This window comes from Ochotona curzoniae, unplaced genomic scaffold (genome assembly GCF_017591425.1).
Source record: "Ochotona curzoniae isolate NIBS_2020 unplaced genomic scaffold, NIBS_Ocur_1.0 contig_908, whole genome shotgun sequence".
Taxonomy (NCBI): domain Eukaryota; kingdom Metazoa; phylum Chordata; class Mammalia; order Lagomorpha; family Ochotonidae; genus Ochotona; species Ochotona curzoniae.
This window is the reverse complement of record NW_024466607.1, coordinates 37769327-37790226: the sequence shown is the minus strand read 5'-3', so window position 1 is coordinate 37790226 and position 20900 is coordinate 37769327. Positions and strand designations below refer to the sequence as shown.

The 20900-nt window shown below is 43.6% G+C and overlaps 1 protein-coding gene across 1 annotated transcript; it reads left to right on the top strand.

Moving 5' to 3' along the window:
* Positions 1-169: 169 nt before the first annotated feature.
* LOC121166021 (eukaryotic translation initiation factor 3 subunit F-like) lies at positions 170-11057 on the top strand. Its single transcript, XM_040995051.1, is given in 4 exon segments — positions 170-202; positions 6005-6023; positions 10098-10461; positions 10463-11057. Coding segments are annotated over 4 exon segments (867 nt in total). The 3' UTR covers positions 10914-11057.
* Positions 11058-20900: the final 9843 nt, after the last annotated feature.

Below are 20900 nucleotides of genomic sequence, written 5' to 3'. Positions count from 1 at the left end.
TAGAGATTCACCCACAGTGGACGCTGCATATGGTGAAGATGGGATCTAGGTGTCCTCATGATCAATAAAGAGCCACATCACCCTGGCAGGCCCTGGGCCCCTTTCTCTCAGCACCACTCAGCCTGAGCATGGTTCTGGCAACAGGCAACTGAGCACAGAAAAAGCCGAAATGTCACCTGCTGGCAGTCAGCAGGAGGTGAAGGTCTGTGTCTCAGTCGCAATCGCCTGCAGTGCAGGCCGCATTTCACCTGCTCATGATGTTGGGGGAGGAATGAGTTCTAACTTCAAATAACACTAAGTCTCCCTGCCTTGATCAAATCTTGAATTTTCTTCCAATATGTTTTTTAAAGAAGGCAATTACCAGAAACTATGTTAACTGTGAATGCTTCAAAATGCCTTAAGTTCCTTTAGAAAAGGCTGCACATGGACACAGGAAACACCACGTGAGGGTACAGGCAGATGGAGGCTGTGAGTCGGCCAGGGAGTGACCTCAGCAGAAACCAAATCTAACACCACCTTGCTTTTAAACTTTCAGTCATTAGAAACACAAGAAATGAATTACTGTGATTCAAGACAGACATTCTATAGTGTATTTTTATGGCAACCACAGTACACTCTTATTTTCCACTATACTTCTTACTGCCAATGAGAAAGAACCCACCATCAGAGCAATATAGAAACCAAAGGTTATGATTTTAGATGCCTAACACTTAAAAGGACAACAGCAACAACAAAAAGTCAAATAAGCAACTTAAGTACTGATCTCAAAGTGCCAGAAAAATTAAAAAAAAAAAAAAACCCTAGGAGTGGTTAAAAGAAATTCAAAATAATGATTGCTGAAGAAAAGAATAAACTATATTAAGCAATACTGAAGACAATGGAAATACTGAAGTTTTTAAAAGGCAAAATTAATAAACTATTAGATGCATTAAGAAAAATTAGGGCCCTGCATAGTAGACTAGTGGCTAAAGTCCTCGCCTTGCAAGTGCCAAGATACCCATATGGGCACTTGTTCTAATCCTGGCAGCCCCACTTCCCAGCCAGCTCCCTGCTTATGGCCTGAGAAAGCAGTCCAGGATGGCCCAAAACCTTAGGATCCTGGACCTGTGTGGGAGACCCAGAAGTGCTCCAGGCTCACGGCTTCAGATGGGCACAGCTCAGGCCACTGCACTCACCTGAGGAGTGAATGAGCAGAAGCAAGTTATTTCTTTCTGTCTCTCCTAATATATATATAGATAGATAGATAGATAGATAGATAGATAGATAGATACATATCTGACTTTACAATAAAAATAAATAAATCTTTAAAATAAAAAAAAAATCTAAAAAAAGAAAGAAAAAAAATAGATTTAAGTACATAAAGTAGAAAACAAAGATATTGAAACAACTTTCACAGAAGTATAGTGGATCAGGGCTATCTGGACCAAGTGGGTTCTGCCACTGCTTGTGATGTGACCATCCCCTGTGGATGCCACTCCAAGTCCTGGTTGCTTCATTTCTGATCCAGGTCCCTGCTAATGCATGTTGGAATTCAGAGGATGTCCCCAGGGCTTGGGTCCCTGTGCTGATGTGGGAGAACTTGAAAATATTAATGATTCCTGGTTTCAACCTGCTCCTGCTTTAGCATTGTGGTCACTTGGAGTAGGATAAAGCAGATGGAGATCTTGCGTTCTAACTCTCCCTCTTTCTCTGTAACTCTGCCTTAAATACTGACAAAACGATCTTTATTGGAAAAAAAAAAAGAAATACAATAAATCGCTAGGGATTACCAACAGTAATTATAAACTAATAAGTTGTTCATTTCTGGATACTTAGTATTAGCCTACAAAAGTGCATCAGAAAGACACTAAAACCTGACAAAACCAACAGTAAGCAACAGAATCAGAAATAAATTTCAAAAAGAAATAAAATCCCTTCAAACCAAAGGTCAACAGCAGGTGTTTCCATTACTAAATTATACCAAATTAACACCAAATTTTCTAGAACTATTGTAAACCATCGAAAGGGAAAAAAAACAGTTCCAAATTTATCCTGGGCCTAACAATATTTAATTCCAAAACTAGACTGAATCAACAGTGGGTGACTTCACCCACATTGGACTGTGTTTCAAATTGAAAAACACAATGTAATTGCTAAGTCAAAATGCAATCTCCATTGTAGCATGATTAGACTTCGATGTATTTATTTCTTTTTTTTATGATTTATTTTTATTATTTCTTATTGGAAAGGCAGATATACAGAGAGGAGATACAGAGAGGAAGATCTTCCATCCGATGATTCACTCCCCAAGTGAGCACAACGGCCGATACTATGCTGATCCGAAGCCAGGAGCCTCTTCCAGGTCTCCCACATGGGTGCAGGGTCCCAAAGCTTTGGGCCGTCCTCGACTGCCTTCCCGGGCCACAGGCAGGGAGCTGGAAGGGAAGCGGGGCTGCCGGGATTAGAACCGGTGCCCATATGGGATCCTGGGCATGCAAGGCGAGGACTTAACCACTTGCGCCACCGCGCCGGGCCTGATGTATTTATTTCTTAATATTTCTTCTGAAACAACTTCATACCCCAGAAGTCTAGTTTAAAAACCATAAACCAGTATGCTTCATAAAAAACAAAGGTAAAAATCCTCACATATTTCATATAAAGTGAATTCAACAACACCAATAAATGCACACATGATAATCAAAGCGCATCTAGCCCAAGGATGTAGAAAATGGGGCAACAAATGCAAATCAATACACCAAATACTTCACAAAGCACGATAAAGGATAAAGCATTTTTAAAACCATCTTACAGAAAACATGCAGTAAAATGCTATATTTATTTAATAACGTACATACATAAGTTGAACAAACCTACAAATATTAAATTTTCTTCCAAGATACGCAATCAAATAAAAATGCCAACTTTTCACTGTTATTTAATATTTTCCCAATGAAAGTAAATAAGAGAAGGAAATAAATGCACAGAATTTGGAATCAAGAAATTCAAATTTGTTTCTGAATTCTTTTTCCCTGATTTTGTTGATAATGAACCCTAATGAACATCAGCACTGTATTCAGCCATTCAAAATAAAATATTGTTATTTGCTGCAAAAGAGATGAAATTGGATATGATAAAATCAGGAAAATATGCAAATAGATCTAAAATATATATAAGTCAAAAACTCACAGCTGCACTTTGAGTGGTGATTATTACAGACTGAGAAGAGTGAGGCCTGGGGAAAGGAAGGAGGTAGAACAGGTAGGAAAGAAAGTGACACAGAAGGAACAAGATCCAGTGTCCCATCCCAGTGTGCGGTGACTACAGTTCACAATAGGATAAGCTTATGCAGGGAACTGAAAGAGAAGACCCTGTTTACTGTAAAAGCAAAGACACATGGAAAGCCTGGGCCCCTTGTTTACTCAGCTTAGGCTGTATATGTACACAAATACTGCACTGTACCTTGTGACAGTATTCAAACACATGTGGATCAAAATTCTGTGGAAGTTTTAAAAATCATAATCATGGCTTAACAGTAACAACATCTAAAAAATTTAAACTGTCTCTATCTATACAGTATAAAATACATTTAGTGCCTTTTAAAATTCTTTATTGAATTTTTGTTTTGTAAAGTATTTATTCATTTGAACAGGAAATTCAGATTTACAGAGAGGAGACCAGAGAGAAACATCTCCCATCCACTGGCTCACTGCCTACGTGGCCACAACAGCCGGAGTTGAGCTGATCTGAAGCCAGGAGCCAAGAGCTTCTTCTGGGTCTCTCATGCACATGCAGGGTCTCAAGACTTTGGGCTGTCCTCTACTTTTTCCCAGGTCACAAGCAGAGAGCTGGATAGTAACTGGAACAGCCAGGACAAGAACTTGTGCCCTTATGGGATCCTGACACATGCAAGCTTGGGACTGTAGCAACTAGGCTATCATGCTAGGTTCTTTTTTTTTCCCAGGAATATATAATCTTAATTGTATTTTTTATCTTTTATTTTTATTACTTTACCATAAATTTTCATAAGCCCTGGGGATTTCCTTACCCCCTCCTTTTTGATTATTTAAAAACAATTCATTTATTTGTTTAAATGTGAAAATTACAAAGCAAGAGCCAAAGACAGACAGACAGACCTTCCCTCCACTTGTTTACTCCCCATGGGGCCACAGGAGGCAGCAAGGTCCAGGATAAAACCAGGAGCCTGAACTCCATTCAGATCTTCCACAGAGGGGCAGATGTCCAAGGAACTGGGACATTTTCTTCTATCTCCCAAGCATACTAGCAGGGAACTACATCAGAAAGTGAACAGCACATTGCAACTGTTGCCTCTCACATGCTTTTCAACAAATAATGGAGAAATTAATCAAAAAGTACAATGTGATTTTTGGATGTCGGGTCACTGAAAGTGTTTGACACTAAACATTCACTTTCTCCATTCTGATGCCTTTTAATATATAAATCTTTATTCAAAAGGATACTACCAAAAATGAACAAAACTGTTGCTCTTGATACTAAGTAAATGAATGACAAAAATTACACACAGCACAGGAGAAAGCAGTTGGGACTATACCTGAACTTATCAAGAAATTGGGAGTATACATGAATTTCTAAAGAAATGAGACAGGGTATTTACAATTGGGTTTAGATTATTTACAAATATACTTTACAGACTCTACAGAAACACTCAAAAATTCAGGAGATACATCCTTGAAATTGTCACAGAGAACAGAATATGCAACCATCTAAAATATTCAGTTAAAATGAGGAGATGTGGGCATCTAGTAGAGTGGATGAGAAACTGCTTAGGAGACGCTCACCCGACACTGGACTGTCTGTGTTTGTGTTATCACTCCACAACAAATTCCATCTCGCTGCTAACACACTCTCTGGATGCAAGCAAGAAATTTCTCAAGTATGCAAGCCTTTGCACCTGCTAAAATGGACACAGATTTAGTTCCTGGCTCCTGTTTTGGGCTTGACTTTACTCACAACTTGTAGGAATTTAAGGAGTTAACCAGCAGGTGGTAGATCACTCTCTCTCCATGACTTTCATAAATGAAATATACTAACAAGATTTTTAAAAATGATAAGACAAAAGGAAATAATTTAAAAGCAAGAATTAGCATGGATATTTGGTGCAGTGTTTCACACACAAGCTTGAGGATCACATGCTTCTTCCCAGTAATTCTAAATACAGCAGCACATTATGTGAAGGAAAATCTCATAGAACAGCAAGGGAAGGTACACACCGACTGGCAGTAATCAGGACAAGTTAATGCTACAGTATCAGTGCCCAGCCAGTGGGAACTGCTACTTAGCAATGTGATCAGAGATCTCAGTTAACTCTACATGAAGAAAATAAAGTCAAACCAAGTCCTAGAGAAACACAACATATGTGCACGGGAGGAAATGTTAGACTGAAATCCTTCTACCCTGCCCATACTTCATACACCAATCAGAATTTATCCCCAGTCTGTACCATAATATTGTCCCATATGCAAAACATTTGTAATGAATTAGCATATGAGAAATGAAAAGCAAGTACTGTCATCATATCAAAAGCAAAAGCAAAGGCCAGCATCGTGGTATAATTGTAAAGCTGCCAACTGCAACACCAGCATCGCATATGGAATCAGCTGTTCCACTTCTAGCCCAGCACTCTGTGAATCTCCTGGGAAAAGCAGTGGAAGATCATCCAAGTGCCTGGGCCCTGATCACCCACATGCAAGACCTGGAGGAAGCTGCAGGCTCCAGGACTCAGCTTGGTGCAGCACTAGCTATTTAGTCACCTGCAGAGTGAGCCAGTGGGTAGTGATCGCAGTCTTTATTTTTCTTTAAAGATTCATTAATTTTTATTGCAAAGTCACATATATAGAGAGGAAGAAAGAAAAAAGACAGAAATACAGTCTGATTTACTCCACCTGGACCATAATGGCTGTGCAGTCACTGTTCGGCTGTGTCGATCTGAAGCCAGGAGCTCTTCTGGGTCTCCCACGTGGGTGCAGGGTCCCAAGGCTTTGGGCAGTCCTCCACTGCTTTCCCAGGTCACAGGCAGGGAGCTGGATGGGAAATCGGGACCACAGGGATTAGAATCAGCTTCCATAGGGGATCCCAGAGTGCTCAAGGTGAGGACTTTCAGCTGCTAGGCCACCTTGATGGGCCCTGTCTCTTACTTGCACTCTCACTTGAATATAAACAAATAAAACACATAAAACAATTTTAAAAAGAAAACAAAGACATATTTTGAAGATTTATTTACCATACCATAACACTTAAAAAACTTCAGTTTAAGAAATCACAAACATCACTTGTCAGACAGTACTAGGATTCAGTCAACTCTGGAGATGGAACATCAAAGAGACCAATGCCTGAACGGACAAAGGCGTTTTTCTCACTAGGTATGCAGCTGATATTGCTACAGTCTCACTGAAAAATTGCAAAACTAAAGTTGTCAAGAATTTAATTTTCTTTCGCTGAGACCATTACATAAACTCAGGTTCTATGCAAGAGAGCAAAGATGTAACAACCACATCAGGGCACAGCATTCCTGCTTAAGTGAGCAAACTGCGAATCAAAGCACCAGGACATGACAGAGAATGAGCTCTGGGAAGGAGCCTGCTTACACTTCACAGGGAGACCCACACTCAGCAGCTTCCCCACGTTCCCAGGCCTTGGGGATCACTCTCACTGAGGACACAGTGCCCAGGGGGGCTCACTGCACTGATGGAGGGAATCCTAAGCAGCCAGAAATGTGACAGTGTAGACCTGGGAACTCCTCACAGCCTGCAGTGTCTCCTCCAGCATCTTAACTCTCTGATGCAATCACACATTTAACTACAACTTAAGGTTGCATTCACTGAGACTGGTTTTATAACATCAGATGTGCTATTTTTGCTTAATACCAATTCACTACCAACACCTAATCACAACACAATTCAATTATCTCATCATCTGCAATTAGCAGAGGCTTCAGGGTCCAAGGCTCAATCTCTACATACAGGTGCAGGTTGATATTAGTGGATAGCAGGTGTCAGCTCTTTCTGGTCTTTTGCCCCTTTTTAGAAGTTGTGTAGAGGGCCCACTTAGATATCCTAGCAGCTAAAATCCACTCCTTGCAGGGGCCAGGATCTCATGTAGGTGCCAGCACTAATACTGGTGATCTGGCTTCCCATTCAACTCCCTGTGTGTGGCCTGAGAAAGCAGCTGACAACAGCCCAAAGCGCTGGGACCCTGCACCCACATGGGAAACAAAGAACCAGATTCTGGGTTCCTGGCTTGGATCAGTGCAGCTCAGGCATTTGCAGTCACTTGGGGACTGAATCAATGCACAGAAGATCTTCTTCTCTGTCTCTCCTCCTCTCTGTGTATCTGCTTTCCAGTAAAAATAAAAATAAACTTCAAAAAAGACCCTTGTCCCAGATATTAAACACAAATAATACTAACTTTTTATTAAACCAGTCAAATACACTCACATTTTTTTACCCTTTCTGCCACCAGAATAGGAACACTGCAAATATTCACTGAAATAACTTAGGAAAACAGTCATAAACACATTCACAAATTGAGAATTACTCTCGGCCACCAAAATCTTACCTTCACAAAGAATCTTTGTTGGTACAAATTATCCTCAGACTAAACCAACCTGTGGATGCCAAATGGAACTGCTGCGTATCCCAAGCTCACGACCCTAGGATGTACTTGGGCCTTTGCCAAGGTTTTACTCCCTAGGTAGCCAAGGCTCAGAGAACCCAGAGTGCATCGATCATTTCTCTGGATGACATTAATATGTCACCAAGGCATGGAGTTCTGGATGGGAAAAGCTCTGAGGCGGTAGCTATATTAAATAGAAATGGAACACAACAGATGCCCTCAAGTTCAAGGGCATCAGCTGCCACTCTGAATGGAAACCCCCAATCTACTGGTCTCTTTCAGGGAGAATGAGTGAGCCAGAGGACGAGTTAGTCATGTTTTTTGTTTCAAAGTATTTTGAAACTCAGAAAAACAAAAAGAGTATAGTAGGACAATGTAAATGTTTCAATGGGGGATCACAGGTTGAAGATATTCTGATAAAATGCATGCAGGTAAGTTAGGTAAAAGGAGATACACTAAGACTTTTGAAACTTAATTTTTTTTTTCTATTTACTGCACTGATTTTTCAACCACTCTCTCTTCCCACATGCCTGCAGCAGCCACAACAACAAACTAAGTCAGCTTTTTCACCCTGAAACCCAAGCCACTGTCTGCTGCCTCCCAGCCTGGGCAGTAGCTGCACACTGCATTTGCACAGAACTGAAACCCAGGCATTCTGATGGAGACACAGGAGTCCCAATGTCATCTGAACCACTGTCACACACACCCACACAGGGCAGGGATGCCTTCCTGTGCTGTGTCAGGTGGCCATTCACTGCTTTTCTCCCACACCAACAGTTCAGAGTAAACAGTTCTTCTAAAGAGCTAATGCTTATTTGGTGACACAGAAATTTAAAAAAAAAAAAAAAAGACAACTTACTGAATTGTATCTTGGAGGAAATAGTGACTCCTGTTGTGATTTTCAGGGCAGAGAGCAGCACTTGGCATTGAGGCAAGAGTTCTGCACATTCAGAGATTTATTCCCTGCCTTAATGCTCTCTGCTGAACCTGACTTATTCCCTCTACAACTCATGGGACATTTAATCCCAATTGGGAGAACTTAAGGGAATGGGTGACAACATACCAGAAGCCATCAGGATAAATCAGTAGTGCTGCCTTCACAGCTCCTTCCTCAGGTTCTTCTAGAGAAGCCCCTTTGCGTGAGTCCCCGTGCACCCCCTTTGCTTGTCTACAAGGTCGCTGTGCCACCCCAGGCCTCTGCCAAGCACAACGCCAGCACCACATGCTGCCCCTCAACCTTGCAGCAAAACTCTGAGGAAAACAAGGCTGTTTGTTCTAACTGCTGGAGTCTGTGCTGGTCTGGTGTGAGCAACAAGAAAACTGCCCCAGACCCTTAGGAGGAGGAGCTTCACTGAGGACTGAGCTGGGGGCTCCAGACGCTACTTCTCAACCCAATGTAATAATCAAGGCAAAAGAAAATAATGCAATAAGTTTAAAAAGAGAGAGAGAGAAAAGAAAAAAAAAAGGAACCCTGCCCAACATGAAGGTCTAAGTGTCCCTGGGCACTCCCCCTCCTCACTGCACAATGGGTTCCACTCTGAGTCCTAGTGTTCAAGGTCAGTGCTGCAGAGTGAGGACCCCAAGGTCCCCCTCCTGGCCCCCGCCCGCCCCGGGGCCTCAGCAGATGCTCTCACACACTCACCCTTCCCAGCTTCTCACCAGTCGGGTGTCCTGCACAGGCTCCTGCGGGGAGGGAGCTCACAGGGCAGCACTGGCTCAGCCACCTGCGCCTCTCCACCAGCACGACCAGCAACGTGCCTATGGCGGCGCCCACAACCTCCCGCCCGGTTTCACTCTGTTTCCTGGGTGCGCCTGATTGGACCGCTCCCACAGACCTTGAGCACGTCAGAAAATGCGCAGCCAATCAGAATCACAAAGGGCAGAGGGGCAGGGGGGGTAGGATTCTGGAGGGAGGGGGAGTGAGGGGCGGGGCTTCACCTCAGGCAGGAAGTGGCCTCCTCTCTTGCAGTTTGAGCCTTCCAACAGCAGGGGCCGCTGTTGCCTCTCACATCAGTCCACCTCCTGGCCTCTCCTTCCCTCTCTGCTTCAAGTCTAGAATCCCAAAATGTGTGACAATAGTCTCAAATTACAAATCACTGAATATTCAATCGTTTCCGGGACGTCTTTGTAGTGGCTTTTGACGTTAGGTAAAATGACTTTTAAAATACAGAATTGAAAAATATTTGAAAATATGGTATAAATTAATCTTTTCATTCTCACTTCTCTGATTATCATTTCATTTCCATATTTTTTTAAATTTTCATATTGCTCTATATTGTTTCTTAGTAGTACGTAGTTCTTCATTGTATATGTTGATCTCCTATGTAGAAATCTTGCCTGATTCTCTCATCAGTTTAAGTTTGGTTTGCATAAAAGTCCCATTAGTATATATTGATAATTCTGCCACTATGCTACAATTTCCTTTCTGTGTTTAAATTCCCGATTATGGGCCGCATCCCCGGCCGCAGCTCCAGCGCCAGCCCCGGCGCCCTCGCTGCCCAGGCCCGCGCTCCCGGGGCCCTTCCCCGGCGTGGTCAGGCTGCACCTGGTCATCCTGGCCTCCATCGTGGATGATCTGGACGCCGCCCAGGTGGTCGGGACGCTGCTGGGAACTGTGGACAAGCACTCAGTGGAGGTCACCAATTGTTTCTCAGTGCCACACAATGAGTCAGAAGATGAAGTGGAAGTTGACATGGAATTTGCAAAGAACATGCATGAGCTACACAAAAAAGTCACTCCAAAGGAACTCATCCTGGGTTGGTATGCTACAGGCCATGACAGCACAGAGCTGATCCACGAGTACTACAGCCGGGAGGCCCCCAACCCCATTCACCAGTCTGCAGAATGGCCGCATGAGCATCAAGGCCTACGTCAGCACCTCGATGGGTGTCCCAGGGAGGACCATGGGAGTGATGGTCACACCTCTGACCGTGAAGTATGTGTGTTATGATTCTGAACGCATTGGAGTTGACCTGATCATGAAGACGTGTTTCAGCCCCAACAAGGTGATTGGGCTGTTGAGTGACTTACGGCAAGTAGGCGGGGTGTCCGCTGGCATCCAGGATGCCCTCAGCACGGTGTTGCAGTACGCCAAGGATGTGCTGTCTGGGAAGGTGTCAGCTGACAACACCGTGGGCCGCTTCTTGATGAGCCTGGTTAATCAAGTTCCCAATGACTTTGAGACCATGCTCAACAGCAACATCAATGACCTGCTGATGGTGACCTACCTGGCCAATCTCACACAATCACAGATTGCCCTCAATGAGAAACTTGTAAACTTGTGAATGGGCCTCAAGCAGCACTCCTGCCAGTCTGGTGTCATTCCGAGCACTCAGAATAAAGTGGTTTCTTTGTGGTATTGAGTCACCTGAATCAGTCAGCTATCTGTGACTAAATAAACTAGCGTACCTTTTATAAATGAAAAAAAATAAATAAATAAAATAAATTCCCGATTATATATTCACAACAATACTTAAGAGACCAAGTGAGAAGGCTTGTCAAAATTTCATCTAAAGACTTTCAGTGTTGTATGTGATAAACATTGTATTTGTATTTCCTGCGTTATGAAATATGTGTATTTCAGTGACTTGGTTTCCACAATGTGTGGCTTTTGGTTTCTGCTTTAAAATTTCTTACTCGTAAGTATTTCAGAAAATTCTGTTCTAATCTAATGAAAGCTTACATGTTTTGTGAAGGATGATGTTGTTCATATTCCTGAAATTGATTATTGACATGGTGTTTCCTTTTTCATGACTTGTACTAACTTTTTATATGATTCATTTATTTTTCTGTAGCACACAACAATAAGAATGACAATGCATGAGGGCTGATCAGGAAAGGCCACTGTTCCTGCTAGGACAGGAGGTAGACTAAGTAGGGCTGGGCCATGGACCCACTGGTGTGTGTGAGGTCTGGTAGGGAGGGGTCCTGATGTAAGAGCTTGGGGAACTCTTCTGTAGGAACACAGTCCCTACAGGTAAGCACAAGAACTAAGACAGGGAGCAACCCAGACCAGGCCAGGTTAGGATACCACTGGCATGCATTTGGCTTAGGTCAGGGGGCAAGCCAGGCTGGAGCAGTTCCTATCACCTGCTGTCAGATCTGAGAACCAGAATTGTGTGTGGGACACGCTGGTTAGGGCTGCGATATCAGCTAGTTCCCATTAGGGCTGGTAGTAAGGACTGGCTGGGCTGGGCTAGTCTGTAGTCCCCCGCAGCATGAGCTGGATCTGGGGGTGAGCCAGGCCTAGACAGGCTAAAACATCCACTGACTAATGCCAAGATGAGGTGGGCCGTGCCAGTCTGGGCCACAGTGCTCAACCAACACATGTGAGCCTGAGGGGGTTGAAGAGAGGGGTGAGCCCTGTAGAAGAACTGAGGTGAGCTCCCATGCCGGACCACTCCTCCCACTGGTGAGCCTAAGAGCTGGGATGGTGGCAGACAGACCGGACAGGGCTACAACACCTGTTTGCCTCATGTGAGCTGGATCAGTGGAAAGCCAGGCTGGGCTGACTGTATGTAGTGGTGTATGCATAAGCCAAAGTGGGTGTGGGTTGACTGGACTTGTCCCCAGCACCAACTAGCAGATGCTGGCAGATGGGGGGCAAATTCTGTCAAGTTTAATTGCAGAAACGCCTGGAGAGTACAAGACCTGGAAGTGGGTGAGGGTCCCGTAGGGAAACAGTGGGCACTTCCCTCTTGGGTTGCCACTCCCAGGGGGGAGCATGAGAACCAGGACTGGGGCAGGCATGGCTAGTCCAAGAGTGGCACCTGCAAGCACTGGATAGTGGTTACTGAATAGTGGTGCTGGTGTGGAGAGTGGGGCTCTTTCGGATGAACTAGCCTTAGGTGCTCACTGCCATATACAATAGCTGAATGGGATAGGGGACAGACTGAACCAGTCTGCTGTACATATCAGCAAGCATGGGAACCAGGGCAGGGGGCAGGCCTGGTGGGGGTTATTGTGGATCTAACCAGGCTGCAACTCCTCCTGGTTTACATGAAGGCCAAGTGTGTGCTGGGCAGCACTGGGCTGTGCTGCAACACCCATTGGTTTCCATAAAAACCAGGGCTGGAGACAGAACTGACCCAGCAATTGCAACCACCAGTGTGTGCATATGTTGATTTGGATGACAGATTCTGCCAGACCTGTAATAGCAAGCACACACAGGAACAGGTCTGGGGTTACCCCAAATCAGGTTTCGTTGAGAACCACCAAACCCCCGCAACTCAATGAATGGATTCAGAACTCCAATCAGAAGGTTTGGAAGTTCTATTGCAGGTTCTATGGTCTGACTGTGGAGTTCAAATATATATGTCTGTATTCCTTACCCTCTGATCATTGCTTGGGTGGGACAATAAAGATGTTAATTCTAAGATGCTTTGTATTTCTAATTGTGTAGTATCAAGAGTTCCAGGAGTGGTAAGGCCTAGCAGTGATGGAATGTGGGCAGAGAAGCCAGGGAAAAGTGAATGTCTGCAGCTTTGTAAGTGTGTCCATATTACTTGTTGCATGTCTCTTAGGATAACTTACGTTGTTGGGGAAGCTGGGACATAGATCTTCAGTTTAATGGGTGGACTTCAGAGGAATGACCATTTGTTCCTCTTGGGGTTTTGACTGACTGGATTGCTATATGGATTTGTGATTTGTTATTTCTGGTAGGCCCTGTTATCACCAAGCTCAGTTAATAAAGACTGCTTAATAAACCCTAGACTTGTCTGGAGTGATCTCACTCAAAACCCACAACAAACATAGTAGCTAGCTTCTTGTACCCTATGAACAACATCTGTGTATGATTAAATTTAACTTTAAAAAAATATTTATTTTGGGCTGGGCAGCGTGGCCTAGCAGCTAAAGTCCTCGCCTTGAACACGTCCCAGGATCCCATATGAGCACTGGTTCTAATCCCGGCAGCTCTACTTCCCATCCAGCTCCCTGCTTGTGACCTACGAAAACAGTCAAGGATGGTCCAAGGCTTTGGGACCCTGCACCTGTGTGGGAAACCTAGAGGAAGTTCCTGGATCCTGGCTCTGGATTGACACAGCACCGACCATTGCGCTCACTTGGGGAGTGAATCATCAGACAGAAGATCTTCTCTGTCTCTCTTCCTCTCTGTATATCTGACTTTGTAATAAAAATAAATCTTTTAAAACATACATTTGTTGTATTTTTATTGCAAAGTCAGATTTACAGAGAGGAGAAGAGACAGAGAGGACGTTCTTCCATCCATTGACTCACTCTCCAAGTAGCCACATTGGCCAGAGCTGTGCCCATCTGAAGCCAGGAGTCTGGAGCCTCTTCTGAATCTCCCACATGGGTGTAGGGTCCCAAACCTTTGGGCCATCTTCAATTGCTTTCCGAGGCTACAAGCAGGAAGCTAGATGGGAAGCAGTGCTACCGGGATTAGAACTGCCATTGGGCTACCATGCTGTGCCCTATTATTGCATTTATAGGATAATGTTTACATAGTTGAGAAGGGTGCATGCCCATGTGGACCACTGACTGGTGAGGAAGGGTCAAGGAATAGGGAAAAGTGGATGGGACCATTGTTTCCAATTTTCTTTTTCTTTTTTCTGTGTCTAGGGGAAGAAGAGATAGAAGAGGAGGAGCCACTGCCAGAAACCTTACAGCATCAGTACCCAGGGATGGCAAACAGCCACTTGATGCATATCCCATGATATGCAGCATGCTGCAAGGGTTCTGCTCAAGTGGTTTTGATAGTTCTGAAATGCTGTTGATTTGGGTGCTCCAAGGATGAGAAAATCTTTCTAAGGTCCATTGGCTGACATAGTCCACCTTAGCGTTTTTGATTCTTAAGCACTTCAGGGCCCTGCGCAGCTTAAGTTCTTACCTTACATCTGCAGGATCCCATATGGGCACCGGTTCTAATCCGGACAGCTCTGCTTCCCATCCAGCTCCATGCTTGTGGCCTGGAAAAGCAGCAGAGGATGGCTTTAAGTCTTGGAACACTACACCTGCATGGGAGACACAGAGCAGCTCAAGGCTTCAGATGAGCTCAGCTCTGACCATTGCAGCTACTTACGGAGTGAACCATCATACGGAAGATCTTCTTCTCTATCTCTCCTTCTCTCTGTATATCTGACTTTTCATAAATAAGTAAATAAATCTTTTTTTAAAAAAGAGAATTTCAAAATTCTGTTGTTAAAAATAGACATGTTAATATGATAAAGCTTATGTTAGTAAAACGGGAGTTAACAGAGAACAGCCCAAAGCCTTGGGACCCTGTACCCACGTGGGAGATCCAGAAGAAGCTCCTGGCTTCAGATTGGCTCAGCTTCAGCCTTTGCGGTCACTTGGGAAGTGGCGGTCACTTGGGGAGTGACTCATTGGATAGAAGATATTTCTTTCTATCTCTCCTCCTCTCCGTGTATATCTGACTTTTCAATAAAAATAACTAAATCTTAAAAAAAAAAAAAAGAAAAAACAATTTAGGAATGTTTCATTTGCAACTCCATTTTTTTTTTCATCTTCTGTCAATTGTATCCAAGATGAGTAGCTAGAAGATGGTAAAATAGTGAAACATGTAGTAGAAAAAGGCTAAATTTTGTATTATCCCGGGTGTTTTTAAGATATTTTATTTATTTGAAAGAATGATAAGAGAGATGGGGGTAGGGAAAAAGAGAGATAAAGAGAATTTTCCATCCACCGTTTCACTCTGAACTGTCAGGGCTGGACTACACCTAAGCCAGGAGCCGGTGTCTCTATCTGCCACATGGGTTGCAAGGCTGCGGTCCAGGTATGTTAGCACAGAGCTAGATAAGAAGTGGCACTCTGATGCGATATGCAGGTACTTTAGCTGTGTTAAAACACTCGCCCCAGGTTTTAAGCACTATACGCATACATGCTGTTTTCAGTTAAGGGTTCTGCAACAAATACAGGGAGTACTTCATAAAGCCCATGGAAAATGTAACGGAAAGATAAGTTTATTTTGGTGTAAAAGATTTTGAAATCTGAACATAATTGTTCATGATACCTATTTTCCAAGCACCTTTTTTGATAGTTTCTTTTATAACTGAGATGTGGCGTGATGTGTGAGAGGATGCACAGGTAAAAAAAAAAGACCCAACTCTGACTCTGAGTCGTGTTTATCGGTTTCTTATAAAGTGTCACGTGAAATTTGTCTCTTACATTTCTTAGTCCATGATTCTAATCTATATAAATACCCTGCATTGTGCTTTAATTCCAATCCATTCCAATCTTGTGTGGAGAAAACTGCAGTTTGAGAATGCTCGTGGGATTTGCATGTCTGTCACTTGCATCTCAACCAAAACTCTTTTTTTTTTTTTTGAAGATTTATTTATTTATTGGAAAGCCAGATATACAGAGAGGAGGAGAGTCAGAGAAGAAGATCTTCCCTCCGATGATTCACTCCCCAAGTGAGTGCAACAGCCGGTGCTATGCCGATCCAAAGCCAGGTTCCAGGAGCTTCCTTCCAGGTCTCCCACATGGGTGCAGGGTCCCAAAGCTTTGGGCCGTCCTCGACTGCTTTCCCAGGCCACAAGCAGGGAGCTGGATAGGAAATGAAGCTGCCAGGATTAGAACAAGCGCCCATATGGGATCCTGAGGCGTTCAAGGCGAGGACTTTAGCCACTAGGGCATGCCACAGTGCCCTCAACCAAAAATCTTAACAGGGCTGAAACATGTAGCCAAAGCGTACTGCACAATTGATTTCTCTTTTTTCTCATCTCACTAAGCACATACCAATATACTGAAGCACCACAAGAAGTTCATGGAGGAATCAACCTTAAACCTAGCAGTTAAAATTCCCCACTCCATTTTGGAGTTCCTGAGCTTGACTCCCTGGTTTCCTGACTAATTTCCTGGTAAAGCAGGCCCTGGAGGAGTTCCATGATGGTTCAAATAACTCAGGCCCTAACACCCACATAGAAAATCTGGGAGTTGCAATTTCCCTGTTTGAACACAGTCCATTCCCAGTAGTAACAGGATTTTAGAGAATTTTAGAGATTGAGCCAGTGGATACAGTTCCCTGTGTATCCATTCCTCACATACAAAAAGTTGAATTAAAAAAAAAGTCATGAAACGTGAAATTAACAAAATTAACAAAAAAGTTTCTTTGGGCAAAGAGAAATTTTGAATTCAGTGCATGCAAGAAATATTCATAACCTTATGGAAAATGTATACTCTGAAGAAGGATTTTTTTTTTAAAGAGTGCTTTGTACTGAAATGAACATTTTAAAAATTTCACTTTTGAATTCCACTTGTAGTGTGAGAGGGGTTAGACTGGATAGTAGTGTTGCAGGATTTTTGACTCCGAGTATGGCAGCAACCTCAAATTCTTGTCTCGCAGGAAAGAAGAATTTTCATGCGGACACAGTTTAGTTCTAAAGCAAGATTTATTAGAAAAGTTGAGAAGAGAAAGTCCCGTCCTAGCGACGGGAGGGGGTTTTGAGATGGAAAGGACCCCAGTGCTCTGCCATAGTGGCAGGAGGAAAAGGACCCCAGTGCTCTGCCATAGTGGCAGGAAGACAAGAACCCGTATCAATGGTGGGGAATGCACCTTTTAAAGGTTTCCCTCAAAGATGTTTCTCCATGAACAAAGAAAATTCCTGGTTTCCATGGTACCTGGCCTTGGGACAAAAGGTCACAGAGATACCAGACATAGGACATTCCAGACCTTAGGCAGATGTGTATTACTTCTTCCTGCTCTCCTTTCAATGATAAACAGATCAGCCTGAGACCCTCCCACAATGGCCAGAGGGGATGGCCGATACTTCAGGTGGGGAATTAGTATGCTAATAGCACCCCTGTCCCTTGGAAGAGACGTACTCTGGTGAGTCCAAGACATGGTGGGGAAATTCTCTTTTATTCGGGGACCCAGAATACCCTAACTGCCTACTACCCACTCTAACTCCTCTCTCAGTAGGGTAGTTAGGGTTTCCTGGGACCCAAGTGATTTTTCCTCAAATACAAAAGAGCATTTTCCCAACCTTGTCTTGGATTCACCTCTCTTCCAAGGGACAAGGGTGACATTAGCATATCAATTCCCCACCTGAAGCATCAGCCACTATCTCCCGCCATTGTGTGGGAGGGCCTCAGGCTGGTGTCCTTATCATTGAAAAGAGGACTGGAGGAAGTGTATTGCTTACATTCCCAAGGCCAGGAATGTCCAGTGTCTGACACCTGTCTGGTCCTTTGCCCCAAAGCCACATACCAGGGGGACCAGGGATTTCCTTTTCTGCTTGGAGAGTCCCTTTGAAGTAAACCTTTAAAAGGTGGGTTCCCCACCTTTAATACCGGTCTCTTTTTTTTTTTTCCACTTTTCCTCCTGCCACTATGGCAGGGGGTAAGGGTCCTTTCTATCTCAGAGCCCCCTCCTGTCACTAGGACGGGAATCTCCTTTCTCAACTTTCCTAATAAATCTCGCTAATAAAACTAAACTGTGTCCGCACGAAAATTCTTCTTTCCTGCGAGACAAGAATTGAGGTTCCTACCCCATTCAGGGTCAAAAATCCTACAACAGTAGTTACTGCTCATTAAAAAAAAAAAATTATGGGAGAAAAAGAATTTGGGAAGTAGTTTCTCTAAAAACCAACATTCCACACATTCTTTTGAATTAGTAGCTTGAGCAAGAATACTTCGAAATTGGACTTGAGATTTGCCATGATGTGAAATTAGACTATACTATTCTTCTATTAGTATTTCACTACCTCTACTCTTCCATTAGTAGACCATGTGCACTACACCCGGGTTCAAACGGCTTTCAGAACACGTTTCAGAGGCCTACAATGCTGTGTGCACATCAAGTACAATCTCCCTGTTACTGGCTCAGGAAATCTACCAGCATTCAATTTCCTAAGAACCTTCAAAGTCATTTAGCCTGGAGCACTTGTAATGTCAGCACCCCACACAAATCTTGACTTGAGTCCTAACTGCTTCATTCCTGATCCACTTCCCTGTTAATGAACTTAGCAAAAGAATAAAAAGGTGGGCCAAGTGTTTGACGCCCTGCTATTTTTTTTTTCTTTAAAGATTTATTTCTTTTTCATTACAAAGTCAGATATACAGAGAGGAGGAGAGACAGAGAGGAAGATCTTCCTTCTGATGATTCACTCCCCAAGTGAGCGCACCGAAGCCGGGAACCAGGAATCTCTTCTGAGTATTCCACGCGGGTGCAGGGTCCCAAAGCTTTGGGCCGTCCTCGACTGCTTTCCCAGGCTACAAGCAGGGAGCTGGATGGGAAGTGGAGCTGCCAGGATTAGAACAAGCGCCCATATGGGATCCCAGTGTGTTCAAGATGAGGACTTCAGCCGCTAGGCCACTGTGCTGGGCCCGACATCCTGCTATTCTTATGAGAGACCTGAATGAAACTCCTGACTCCTGGCTTCAGCCTGGCCCAGCATCCTCTGTTGTGGTGATTTGGGGAGTAAATCAGTAGAAAGAAAATCTCTCTCTCTCTCCCTCTCCCTAAGATTTATTTATTGAACATCACAGTTACAGACAGAGGGAGAGAGAGCCATACAGATCCTCCATCCACTGACTCATCCCCAAAGGCCAGGGAATATTAACTTAGGTCTAGGTGAAATGCCAGCATTGAAGGCAGTGGTTTTACCTGCTTGGCTTTGCTCTTTCACTATTTCTCTATCTTTCTCTACTTTCTTTCTCTCTTTAACTTTGCCTCCCCAAAATTTTAAATAATTCTTAAAAATTTACTGATGCACTTTTTGTATAAGATCTTTATTGATTTTTCCCTATCTTGAGTACTTCTTTTATTTTCTCTCTAGCCCATTTCCAATGTTCAGCTGTTTGAGTTCAGCATCCAATTGCAAGCCTACGGTATGCTGTAATTATTATATCTCCCTTCCAAATCAATAGCATTTCTCAGGCTAACTTCAGAAAGAAGTTCACATCAGGCAAGCAATTCACTGAAACATATCAAGAATCTCCTAAAATGGTAGTGTTAGTGTATTAGCATCAGTATATTGCATGACCTAACACATCTTTTTGTAAATTCATCTCTAAAAGATGAAGGAAACATTTTCCTAAATTGCAATAATGCAGCTTATAAGATTTTCAAATTTCCTAAGTTGTTTTTCAAATTTGCCTAAGCTGTTGATTTTAATTGAAAGTACAGTGCCGGACTCAGCATTGTGGTATAGTGGGTATGTTAGAGTCCGGGCCAGAGCTCCCCGCCCGGACATTAGGGTGCGAGCGAGTCAACCCCCAGAAAACGACAAAGAGTCTTGCTGGTAATGCAAAAAGCAAACAGAGTTTATTGTGCCAGTATGGGGTCAGATCGTACTTGGGGCACACAGGCCAGCCAAGTGGATCGGACCCCGACTTAACACAAGGCTGGAGATTATATACCCCGTCTTGGCTGTAACATAGATCAAAGTCAACTCAAAAGTAACAAATTCAGGTGCAAGCAGTCTGTTCCATTCTCACACTCATTATTTATGGCTCCTCCCATCTTGACACCCTTATCTTTTATGGCTCCTCCAGTCTTTTATGGCTCCTCCCAACCCTGGCTCCTGGGAACTGTGCCCCTGCCTTCCTGCACCTGGGTTAGATGGTACATAAAGAAACAAAGGAGACAGATTGATCACTAAAGTGGAGCTTTCCCACAGTTCAGGCACCTTCTGACCTAGCAAAGTAGTGGCTTCTCCCCCAAACGGCCTAATATCACCCAACACTAATATTCCTAACATTCTAACATACTAACATTATTCCAACACTCTAACAGGTAAAGCCACTGCCTGTACCTTTAGCATCTCTGATGAGCACTAGTTTGTATTCCATTGCTTCACTTCCAATCTAGCTTCCTGATAATGACCTTGGAAAGCAGCAGAAGATGTTCCAAGTGGTCCTACACCTGTATGGAGACCTGGATAAAGCTCCTGACTCCTGGTTTCAGGGCTGACTGTCGCAGCCATCAAGGGAGTGAATCTGCAGATGAAAAAGTATCCCTCTGTCCCTCCTTCTCTTCTGTAACCCAAATAAATAAACAAATCTCAAGCAGGAGTACAGTGGATTGTTTGCTGACAAAATGACTAATCTTTTCCACACACTTTTGGACCCAGTTTCTGTTGCTATTCAGTTTTACTGTATGATGTAATTTAATTCCCACTTCTCAGATGATAAATGAAAGATGAGTATTGCTAATCCACTGTGCAGACTGTGGGCTGCCCTTAAGATCAGAGTGCTGAGCTGCCCAGAGGTCTTAAAACTGATGCCAGTACGGTGTCACGGACATTAGCTGTTGACTCTATTTTCAAATGAGTAAGAGAGGGGCT